General features: G+C 45.8%; 1 protein-coding gene across 1 annotated transcript in view; it reads left to right on the plus strand.

Annotated features, from left to right (window-relative positions):
• Window positions 1-12,680, plus strand: part of LOC149335549 (calcium-activated chloride channel regulator 1-like) — a 51,912-nt gene that overhangs the window by 18,817 nt on the left and 20,415 nt on the right. The window contains exons 5-9 of the mRNA XM_089553966.1: window positions 594-767; window positions 2,225-2,352; window positions 5,792-5,906; window positions 8,521-8,739; window positions 11,711-11,984. Coding sequence (XP_089410092.1) covers window positions 594-767; window positions 2,225-2,352; window positions 5,792-5,906; window positions 8,521-8,739; window positions 11,711-11,984 — 910 coding nt within the window. The remainder of the gene's footprint in view (window positions 1-593; window positions 768-2,224; window positions 2,353-5,791; window positions 5,907-8,520; window positions 8,740-11,710; window positions 11,985-12,680) is intronic.

A 12,680-nucleotide genomic window follows, 5' to 3' on the forward strand; every position in this document is an offset into this window, starting at 1 on the left:
CTGCTTTTGATGATAATGATGATGGTAGAGCTGCTGGTTATTGCAAAGTGGGGACCTTGATTGAGGGAGCGTAGCTTGTTGGGCCATTTTGATCATAGTAAGTGGAAAACCAGCGGAAAGGATGCGTTCACAAGGAGAAGTACACAGGACAAGTCTTCCAGCGTTGTCCTGTGTACTTCTCCTCCTTGTGAACGCGTCCTTTCCGTTGGTTTTCCACTTACTATGGGGTCCTTGAGAACAACCAGAACAACAGTTCGCGGATTATTTGTCACAGTGAAGGACGACATCAGTAGTTTCTGGAGGTGATCCAGCCCCAGTAAAAGATAAATGGCTTGACCTGTAAAGAAAACGTATCACCTGTTAGGGCTGAACAGCATTTAAGACAGATAAACACACCATACAATCACCTCCGTTTAGCTATTTCTCCTGTACAGGCATCCCTTCTAGCCGAATGAATAACTGCTGAGCTTTTCATTATATAGTGATGGATAAAAAACAAGGAGAAAAATTAGGATTTTTTTATATGCATTGCATTGTTCAATTACCCGATGCGCTCATTACTTAGTAAGTGTGCACGCGAATTGTTTTGTCAGGTACGGCTGAATGCCTGCTCGGGCAGAATCGTCTTCATCCCGAGAACGGCAGAAGGAGAAAGGTGCACGATGGACGAAAAGTGCCGCTTTCTTGACGACTGCGTGGTGACCATCCGCCAGCCGAAAACTGACCCCGTGGAGTCTTCCATCATGTTCATGCCCTACGTCGCCAATGTAAGGAATTGTCGCTTACTGTCGTTGCGAATTGCGGCATCACCCGCTCTATTTGAAGGGGTCTAGAGTTTACTAAAGCTGGTTAGTGTGTGAAGCAGACCAAGCAAAGGGGCGGCGGCTAAGAGGCCTACGAGCTGATCACGATATCAACATATAAAGATAATACCACGCGATAAGTCTGCTCTCTGTCTTGCATCTTGTCTTGACTGAACTGCAGTTTGTGCCAGAGAAGCTACATTTAAGACAGTTGACAGAAATCTTGCCCGAATTCATATATTATTGATTAAGCCCATGGTATCAAAATGCATCATCGGTCACAAAATTCGCCTTTTGTCTGGACTGAAGAGGCGCCAGCACACTGCAGCATTCCCACTGCCTGCAATGAAGACATGTCATCATAAAAAAAGAAAAGTGCTGCAGAGGAGGACAAAGAATAATCGATGGCACTTCACGTGAAGACGTCAGCAGAACGAAAATGACGCCACTTTCGGTAAATGCACTGAGAGCTGCTAATACCATCTGATTGCCAACACATAATGGATTGAGCGTCCCTGTTGATTTTTGTATTCATGGCGTGCCAGTGATACAAAGGACTGCTTCTGTTATGTAGGAGTTAAGCTTACCTGAGAGACAGTACCTTTGCTGCAGCACCTTCTTACCTGACGTCATTGCTGGTCAACCCATCTTCCCCTTTTTTCTTGCGCTTTTACATGCCGTTCTCTCTCTCACCTGAATAGAGGTTAGCTAACGAGGTGGGTGGTGGTGGTGAAAACATTTATTAAATCATAGGGAGAGGTGTTGGGGGTCGTGACTTGAAGGGTCACGCCCTTACAACCACTAGGTGGGATGTCTAGTCAGGTACCCCATTGGCGTTTGCCGCAGCCCGGGCGCGCTGCGTTAAGGCCCTTTGGGCCTCGAGGGTGCAGCAACCGGACAGGGTCGCCTCCCAGTCCTCTCGGGTGGGGTTTGGGATAGGGGGTAGGGATGGGTTCTGCTGGCAGGCCCACACCATGTGGTAAGTGTCAGACACCTCCCCACAGTGTGAGCACCGCCCGTCGAATTGAGGATCGAAATGTTGCAGAGTTGCCGGGCACAACATCGTGTTGGTGAGCAGGCGCAGGAGTACCCGCTCGTTGACCTTCCCCAGCCCTTTGCACGGGGTGGGAAGAGTTTGGCGCGTGGATTTGTAATACTCGCATATTTCTTTAAAAGTATAAATCGGATTGAAATCAGTGTCCTGGTCGGCGTCGGGTTCCGTGGGAAATGCTCTAACGAGAGCACCTTTCTTGCTAACTTGCCTACTCACTCTCTCTCTCTCGGTGATAATCGCTTCCCGCTGAGAGAGATAAGCTTCACTTCCGCTGCCTGACCTCGGGTTCATAAAGTTTTTACCTCCTCTTCTTTGAAACACCTCATCCATATGTTTCCGTGCATCGGCCCACTCTCCTCCATTAAAGGTCAGCCAGTTCTGTGACAGCTTGGACGGGCCGCACCCCCACTACCCGCTCGCCCCGAACAAGCAGAACTACCTCTGCAATCAACGATCCACTTGGGATGTCATCAGCAAACACGAAGACTTCAAGAAGTGAGTGCGGTGGCCTAGCCGCTGTCGATCAGAAGTAATATCACTGGGGCTTGTAGCAGAAGTTAATTGCCTGAAAAATAATAAGAATCTTCACAACTACTTCCAAGATTGCCTTAGTTATTCAGCAAAATCCATAATGGGTCTCCAGAAGCCTTGTTGAAAAAGTTGACCAAGCTACTTGTAAAGTATAGAAGCGTGGTGACGTGTGCAGAAGCCTCAGTATTAATGATTAAGCAGTGCTTCCTTCGAGTGCCGTTACTCTCGTAAAGTAAGGAAACTTATTTACCAAGAATATATTGTTTGTTGGGGCAAAATAAATTTTTAGAACACGAACAAAACTGATCCGGGTATATAATGAGCAGAGGTATAAAAAGTTCAATACAGTGAACAATGTTCAAATCACGATATCACCTATACGAGGAAAAAAAAGAAACGAGTTTCCACATTCAATCTCGCACTCTACTACCGCATGCCTTCCTTAGAGACCGAGTGAGCTGACAATGCCAGTTATTAGTTCAGTTTCTAAAGGTCTTTGACACAATGACTTTGGAATATTTTGTATCTGTGGCACTGAGTAGTTTGTAGTGGAGAAATATGCACATGCTGTGGTGTACAAAAACAAACGAATGGAGCGAAAGACACAGCATCCTAAACAGATTGTAGGGAAAGTAGGGTTATTTCTGAAGTACTGCGTTGACAACTCGCTATGTGTGTCCTTCATCGTGATTCGGAAATTAAACAAGTGAAGGAAGACATATATGGAGTCGTGACCGAAATAGCAGGAGTTCATTGAGAATCAGCAAGTATGCTGATTCACCAAACGAAGCTATAGAATAAAAGTCTCCGGGAATACAAAATTGTTAAATTGCACTCCTAGTGTGTAATTAGCAAGAAGAAACAATTTTAAAAATATCTGCGCATATTTAAATGAACCTCGAAGCGACTTACACCATTGATTTTCTGCCTGTACTCGGAGTACTGGTCTGGAGATGTTTGGTTGAAGCCAGCAACATCACTGCAAAAATTTAACACTCTCATTTGGAACCTTAAGAGGGCACTAAAAGCAATTCAGTGCCCTTATCCAGATTTATGTTCAGTAAAATTAGCTTCTAATGCCTCTTTTCTGCCACACTGATATTTGTCCGGTTGCGAAAAGCGTGTTTGCATTGCTCAGAAAATTGTTTTCAATATTTCGAGGCTAAGATTTTTGCGCCACAAAAGGCTCCATGAGCACCGGTGGGAGTGATTTTGAAGTGAATCACGCTTTAACTTAGCCCAACGGTACCCGCAACCATAAAGCTACTGTCCACGAACCGAAGTGTACGGTGGGAGTAGAGCAGAAGTGCGTAGTAAAGTAGTAGAGCAGTTGCTGGCGAAGCTGTTCTATTCGCGCCTGCGCGGGTTCGAACCCCGGTCGCGCCAATAATTTTTGTATTTCTGTATGGGCTGTTGTTATGCGAGATTTTTCCAGATTACCTTCACCCTCAAGATTCACACAAACTCGGTGTTCTTTTCTTTTTCTCTCGAGAAGCACGAAACGGTCTTTGACTTATGGTTGGCACGCTCGTTGATTGCACATGCCGAAGCAACATAAAAATGTTGCAGAAACCCCTGCGCCGTTTTCTCTGAAGAGTGGGAGCTTTCGTAATGACCTTTATTTTATTTTATTTATTTGTAACATTCTTTCAGACACAGGCGGTCTAGGATGACAGAGCAAAAGGCAGATGCTCTCTGCCTGACGAGGGCCCCGTCACCCTTACAGTGCATAGAAAAGTACAAACGATTACAGCATTATACAAGTGCTAATGTGACAACATTAAGATAAATAACATCCAAAAAAAAGTTTAGTTGGTTATCAAAACATGTATTCTTAAAGCTTTGAGTTGGACAGTATGTAGGTTCTGAAGGCATTTTTGAAGGTTTTGAGTGCTCTACATTGCTGTGATATATCAAGAAAATGTGGGTGTGCACGTATTCAAAAAATTAGGGATTAAATACGACATTGTGTACCATGGCTCGTTCTTATGGCGGGTAATCTAAAGAAATTCTTTCGAATGTTACACCGAGTTGTACTGGGCTGGCGCAAGTTAGTTAACACTGAAGGATTTGTCATGATTTCGTTCCTGGTATGGGTAGCAAGTTTCAGCACATATAACTGATTTATTTTTAGGGCGTTATGTTTTAGGAACACCGGGGCTGTGTGTTCCAGCCGCTCAAGGTTTTCGATGCATCGCATAGCTCGTTTTTGAAGAAGGATCAATTTGTCAAGGTTACACTTGGTAGTAGATCCCCAGATTAGTAAGCAGTAATTGAAATGTGATTGAACCAGGGCGAAGTATAACCGGCGCTTATGACGCAACTCACTATGAACACGGTATAATTAGACTGTCTCTTGGCGCCGTTCTTCAACACACGTGAGGCCCGACGTAAACGACAGTACTGCGCGGCCGCTGCAATAAAACTCGTTTTGCATAAAGTGCTGTGCGCAGTAGGCATTTACCCCGCACTAGGCACTCTTCTGGCACACGCCGGCGCCTAACCCCCTGCCTCTTTTCGAGCCCCACCTCGTGTTCATCGGTGGTCTAGAGGACTCGCCATTGTCGAGCGGATTCCAGCATCGTTTCTAGGTGCTCTTCTTACTCGGCCTTCGCTGCGCATCGAGGCCGACGGGTCTCCGTATCTGCTGTCGGCGCTCTCGATTCCCATTGTCCCGCATCCATGCGTGTCAGCGGCATTTAGCCGCTACGCGCCAACGTTTTCTTTAAAGGAGCTCCTCTCCTACGGTTGATGGTCGCTTGCGAGGGCACATCTCCTATTATCACTCGGCGTTTTATTCAACTTCGGTATAGCAGCGCCGACCGAAATGGACTCTCGCTCGGCGAGCGAACACTTGCTAGCTGAGCATCTGACCGGCCACATGCGCGCATGTGCAGCGGACGCGGCGTTCCGATTGGTCCAGCCGCTCTGAGCGCGCGGCGGCGCGCCGACCGGCTGCGCGCTACCAGGCCAGATACAACTCGAAATATCTCAGTGAGGTATATTAAAAACGCTTCACAATAAAAGGCACAACTTTGTGATCAAGGAGCCGACTGTTGTTATCAACTATGCAATCGAGCGGCGTGCGTGGCCGTTTAGGTATTTTGGAAATTCTACGCCGATATAAAAACATATTTCGTTATCTAGCGCTACCTGTTTTCTGACCCATTGCTTGTACCTGTAGACTTGTCAGTGATATTCGCGGAATTTAAAAATAAAGGCTACCGTGCAAAAGTGCCTATCCAGATCAAAGTTCAGTGGCTATGACAAACTGTATTCCTTAAAGGTGACTTCCCGAATGTTGTGGCTCTTACTATTGTTTGGGATTGTCACAAACGATTTAACGCGCTAATGAGCACGCGTACGAAGGAAAGAATGAATGCCAATTGTTTCCTTATTCCAGCCTCCCAAAACCGGACATGTCCAAGCGAATCGAGGTGACCTTCGATGAAGCACAGCAGGACGACAACCTTACCGAGCCGGTTGCGCTGGCGCTGGAAGTTTCAAAAAGCATGAAGGTGACCACTGGCTTTGGCGGTGATTTCCTTGGGTGTGCAGAGATACATGGCGCCCTGTAACGATGATACGCGCGCAAAGCATTTGTGTGCGTGTAAAAAAAAACTAGTGTCTAATAGCCGTCCGTTCACTGTCGTTCATCCCACCTGCTTTGACAGGCTAGCGATTACATAGGGAGCGATTATAGTGGAGTTCTTGTACGCGTCAATGAACGTCAGCTCGACTTGTGACGTCATAGTCACCGTTCCACTGCTGACACCGGCAGCCAAATTCCACATGCTGTTTGCCAATGTATTGAGCATATTCGGACAGTGAGCAACGAAGACCAGAGGGCGCCACCGCTGCCTCGTATAGTCAGTCTCCAGTGCGCATGCGCGGTCGCCCGGCGCTATCGATGCGTGGGCACCGGCACTGACGTCGTGCGGTAGCAGTGGCAGTGCTCTCTATACTAAAATTATTGTCTTCTAAGAGCTGTACGCCTCCAAGGGCAATAGAGCTGTAGCCAGAACGTTCACACACTGAAGCGCTGAAGTTTCTTAGTACTTTTGGCGCCAGGAACTAGACGAGGGGTGCATGACAGCAATTGGAATGTTTGCTCTTGTTAGATCGGGAGTTCAGAAAAGCACCGTAGATAGCTCACTGTACTTCACCGTTTTATTCAGCTTCATTAGTTTTGTCTTCTCATGTTAATGGACCGTCAAATAAGGCTAACTACTTTGTTTAAAGACTAATTATTTGCTCGGTTTTTCGTTGTCACGCATCAAAATGACCTTTTACAGCAATTATTTATTTGTCAACACTCGCGAAATTAAGAAGTTTTTGGTAGAGGCCTCTACAGCCCTCACCCTTTAGGACACGCCTGTTCGATGTTATTTAACATATGTCTGTTGCAGATATACACCTCTAAGACCTTTAACGAATTGACCGGTTCCAATGTAAAAGACATACAGGCTGCTGATCAAGAAGAAGCAGATCATTTGAAAGTTTTTTCTTCACTTGACGGGCGGAGGGAACAAATTTTACCCCGGCTTCTAACACAAATTTTTCTTGTGTCCATCTGTACTGAATACAGGTCAACTTTCTGTGCACCTTCTTTTCCTTCTTTTTAATGCCAAAGCATTTCAAGGCTACGTCGTCGGGGCGGTGTCGCCCAGATGTGTCCGCAAAACGTGCCTGCAGCAGTTGTGATGTTCTCAGAAAAGTTAGCATCAAACGAATGGTTGTAATCGACGGAGGACGATGCGGGAGTAGTGCGCAAAAAGAATTGCTACTAAAACGATTCGGTAATTAATTACAGCCGGTAATTAATTACGGTAATTAATTAGAGTAAAATGTCGAAATTGAATCTGGAAATAGCGCGGACGCCAATAGCATGCAACTATACAAAATGTGTGAAAAAAAATAAATTTCTAGATGGTTTGAAATATGTGTAGTGAATTAAATCCAATGTAATCGATTAAGAACACTTCATTGATTTCGAGTAATTCGTGAATTAACTAGAAGCAAAGCCATTGCAGGGTTGAGTGGTTTGGACGGGTATGTAGTAAGTGGACGAAAAAGCAATACAGGCGTCGAGTTTCAACAACCAAAAGGGGTAATCGAACATCAACCGATTTGGTTAAAAATCAATAATTAATCAATTGATCGATTATTGTTGAGTTCATCTATAATTGATCTATTTATCGTCAATTGACCAACGCTGTTAACATGACGTTGCTGGACGTCACTGTGACGCCAGAGTGGAACACGCGCCGCGGGGTATCATCGTTGAGCCACCGCGCCATTGTAGTTGCCAGGCATACGAATGATGTCATGCATGCCTTCCTGGAATGCCACCGCGGTAGCTAAGTGGTAATGCTGCTCGGCTGCTGACCAGAAGTTCGATCCCGGCTGCGGCGGTCGAATTTCTTTGGAGGAGAAATTCTAGAGGCCCATGTACTGTGCGATGTCAGTGCACGTTAAAGAACTCCAGGTGGTCGAAATTTTCGGAGCCCTTCACTATGGCGTCTCCCATAGCTTGAGTCGCTTGGGGACGTTAAACCCCATAAACATACATACAAACAGAACCTTCCTGAACAGAGACAAATAGAGATAAAGAGAATCATAGAAAGCCCCGCCGCGGTGGCTCAGTGGTTACGGCGCTCGGCTGCTGATCCAAAATACGCGGGTTCGATCCCGGCCGCGGCGGCCGAATTTCTATGGAGGCGAAATTCTAGAGGCTCGTGTGCTGTGCGATGTCAGTGCACGTTAAAGAACCCCAGGTGGTCGAAATTTCCGGAGCCCTTCACTACGGCGTCTCTCATAACCTCAGTTGCTTTGGGACGTTAAACCCCATAAACCAAACCAAACAATTCATAGAAAGAGGGGCAAAGAGAATTAAAGAGAAGCAAAGCGGTGCAAAGAAAAACAGAGAGGCAAAGAGGGGAAAGAAGAATCAGATAGTTAAAGAGGGGCGACGAGCGCCGAGGAGGCGTCAACGCTTTTGCATTCCTTCAATTTGGGTAGGCGCAGTGATATCGTAATTTTTTTTTTCTTGATATATGCTTGAGTTCTACTTGCTCGGCTGAGGCTGACTGCAATCAGTTAGTTCTTCGCGATGGTCTCTTCCCTCAACAGCTGCTGGATGCCGACGAACAGTTCACGAGTTCTCTTGAGAGGAAGTTTCACGTGGACTCCGCCGTCGGTAACTCGACGGTGGTGTACGTGAAGCTAAACAGCCGCGACAACATGCGAATCCACGCCAGCCTCATCGACCCTAGCACGAGGCCGTGCCAAGGTTGCCAGGAAACGGCGAGCGGGGACGAAGTAGCCATCGCCTTACCGAGTCCGGCAATGGTAAGTGGAAGCTTTATTCACAACGTACGCTCCTGACCAGTTCGCCAATTGGTAGAACTCCTAAAATTGGATCAAGCTGCCCATCACCGCTGCGTATACATGCCAATGGATGCATGCATTTTATGAGCATTCTTTTTAAAGCGGCACTGTAGGACTTCGAATATTTTTGTTCTTTCTGTCGTTCAGGCCTCCGAAGAAAGCTGGGAATGCAACTTTTTTCTTGTTACTGCTTTAATTTATGCGACTAAAATAATTCGGTAATAATTTTAGATGCTAAAAAAATTTGAATAACGTAAAAGAAACGACAGCGATATGTTGCTGGTGGCATTCGTTCTCCATTACATATTAATGTCGCTTATGGTGCTCAACCGACTGGTACTAAGGTGCGACTAAGAAAAATATTTTGAATAAAAGGTGTCCCGGCCCGTTCCACTAAGTATAACAGGCTTAAGAAATACAATATGAAGTCGCAGAATAGCTAATTATGTTAATGACTTTCGGATAGCAGAAATTAAACGAGAAAATAAGAAATATTATTTGTCTCTTACGGTGGTAGCCTTCGGAATACCTGTTAAGGAGGATTGTCGTGTAATGAAAGATAATAATTTTTTTTTCCTAAGATGGCTTTGCTGATGAAAATTGGGAGATATAATGAGCATGATGATCAGGCCGGACTGTGGTATGTTCGCTACTGATGAGCAGATAAGGGGTAACTTCTAGAAGATGGTTGGGAAAATGATAGTTGAGAATCATAGCTCTTCCTTCCGTCTCTTGCGGTATTGGTGGTATGTGACTGGAGGCTGATCTAAAAAGGTAAATTTCAGCAAATATTCGGTGCCACTCCAAAAATTGGGTGACAAGCATTGTCCTTATACAGGCCTATTTCGTTCACTTGCATTCGGTGCGAAATTCTAGAACATGTACCTGCCTCAAATATAGCTTGCTTTCTCTAAACTAATTCATTTTTCTCACCATCGCAACATGGCTTCCGCCATACTTATTCATGTGAACCACAACTAGCATCATTTACGCATCGGCTAACCGTCATCCTTGACCGCTCTGCACTTGCCGACTGTATATCTTTAGATTTTTCGAAAGCATTTGATGAAGAGTGCCATAACCTTCTAAAGTTAAATCGACTTAACATTCATCCGAAACTGCTTGCTTGGCCTAGTGCTTTCTTTTTAACAGTTCGCAGTTTGTTTTTCCTAATCACGCAACCTCTCAGCCAAGTAAAGTACAGTCCGGCGTATCTCAAAGGTCGGTACTTGGTCCTCTCCTTTTTTTTTTAATTCATATTAATCGTCTACCTTCTTGTGTTTCCTCTAACAGCCATTTATTCGCAGACGATTGCGTCGTCTTCAGGGAAATAATATGTGGCAATAACATATCTTCTCTTCAAGCAGACTTCAACGCTATCTCTATTTGGTGCCAATCATGATCAATGGAATTACATCAAAAACATCAAAAAAATGCGAGGAGTGACGTATCGCGTACTTTTTAAAACCGGCTTTTGACTCCGAAGGGCGCTTTTTTCGATTTACGATCATCAGTGGTACAACACATCATTATACAGCTTGGACGTGCTAGGCAGCAGGCTAGGTAACTAATATTGAGTAGTTAACTTTTTAATTATTACTGTAGGGCTCTTTATTTTATGAAAGGCGTGCATACCTCACCGCGGTAGTAACATCATCATCACTTTTTAGGTTTGGTTTATGGGGTTTAACGTCCCAAAGCGACTAAGACTATGAGAGACGCCGTAGTGGAGGGCTCCGGAAATTTCGACCACCTGGGGTTCTTTAACGTGCACTGACATCGCACAGTACACGGGCCTCTAGAATTCCTCCTCCAAAGAAATTCTAGCCGCCGCGGCCGGGATCGAACCCGCGTCTTTTGGGTCAGCAGCCGAGCACCATAACCGCTGAGCCACCGCGGCGGCCCATCATCACTTTTTAGAATTTCGAAAACGCAGCTCCCCTCGACACTGGGGCCCAACAAATTTTGGATATTTCAACGAGCTACGTCAACTGTAGAGGTTGCTTTGCCTACATGTTTCTCAAAAGCGCATGTATTTTGACGCGATGCGGCCAAAACTTGTTGCGCCACAGCGCCGAAGGTAAGCGCGTTTTCGAAACTCTGAAAACTGATATGAATGTTACTTGCGGTGGTCTACACGCCTCTCAATATAATAAGCCTAACAATAATAGCTGAACATTTAACTATTCAACATTAGTTAACCAGCCTTCTAGTTAGCACGTCTTAGCTGTATTCTGATGTACTATACCAATGGCAATGCTAGGGAGAAGAAATCGCTCTTTAAGCTCAAAAAGCCTATCTTTCAAATTGTGGTAAGTCTTTGGTGAAACACCCTGTATGTCCTGCACATGCCCTTGTGTTTAAACCACCAGCCGTATGCACCCTGGTGCTCTCTCGACCTCCCTCCTAATTTCAGGTTTCTGCCTCCTGCTATCACTGAGACACTTTCTTTCTGTCCATCTGTTGGCTCTCACTGCGACCTCTATCGTGGGATTTACCTTGTTCCCTTCCTCTCCATAGCCTCCAGACTTCTTAGCTGCCACCTGTGAATACCTGCCCCTGTCCAAGCCTGCTTGACCTACTCTGCGTTCACTTCCCCCCCAAGTGCAGGCCGCATCCACGTGACTGGCGCGGGAATTTCCACCATAGCAGTTTCCGATGACGCTGTCCGCCATTTTGTCTTCCACCTCTACGTCTAGTTTTCTTTGCAGGGTATCCACACGCGACAATAATGTGGGGTTTTCTTCGTCAACTCTGTCGAGATGCGCACTTAGTATGCAACACCTGCACATAAACTCCGCGTAGAAAAGGTCCCCAGGCAAAACGTCCGCTCTGAAAACGCTCTCTAAGAAAAGAATCTCCCCAGCATTACAAAGTATTACAAAAAAACCGGCATCACAAAGGCTTACTGACACTTTTTTGTGCCTATAAGGTTGGAACATGGACACTGCACGTGACGAGTCCCATCCCGGCCCCAGTGAAGGTCAACGTCAGGGTCGAGACGGAACCAAGAAACAGAGACGACGAGCAGTTACGAATCGACTGCGAGGTGCTGAAAGGTCCCGTGGACGACTTCACAACGGTCGTCTATGTCAAAATCAGAAAGGGCGAGAGGACGCTTCTTGACGCCGTGGTCATCGCCACAGTTAACCTCCCGACGAACGATCAACACGCCGTAAAGGTCCCCCTTAAGGACGACGGATGGGGTAAGGGCTATCGCTAGGTATGGTGAGAAACATTCCACCCTCTTCCACAGTGTAACGCTATCAACGGCGAAAGAGCTGCTCGGACCTTGTCTTGCGTCTTTTTGCCTCCCTTGTTTGTGGTGAGCCACACAAGAAAGTTGAAGGGATTACCAAACACCTGAATCAACCCTATATGTAGACTTGAAGAGAATATTATACTACCGAAAAATCAAAAAGCGAGATAAAGAGACATCTTGAAAACGTAGCAGCACGAAAAAACGGGGACAAAATAGACACAGGTACGACAGGACATGGGCTGCTATGTTGCAGCATATGTCCTGTCGTACCTGTGTCTATTTTGTCCCCGTTTTTCGTGCTGCTACATTTTCAAGATGGATCTCATTACCAACTGGCCAAACTTCGGTGCTTTTGCAGTGTTAAAGGGAGAATGCGAGAATATCGAATTTCTCCTGGAAAACCGCAGGCACTTGACGCGGATTTTTAAGATAACCAAAGTCACTGAATATTCTGATCCATTAAAAAACACCGCTACATCTGTTACGTGGGTGTTTCCTGTGTTGCAGTCTTCCCGCCTTTCTTCTTCCCTTTCTTTCCTTCTTGCTCTCTCTCTGTCTCTCTTTGTTCCTTCCACACTCTCGCTTTCTTTCCATCTTTCTTTCTTCTGCTTTCTCGCTTTCTTTCCACCCTTCTTCTTTC

Source organism: Amblyomma mixtum, chromosome 7 (assembly GCF_055824585.1).
Source record: "Amblyomma mixtum isolate Tamu chromosome 7, ASM5582458v1, whole genome shotgun sequence".
Taxonomy (NCBI): domain Eukaryota; kingdom Metazoa; phylum Arthropoda; class Arachnida; order Ixodida; family Ixodidae; genus Amblyomma; species Amblyomma mixtum.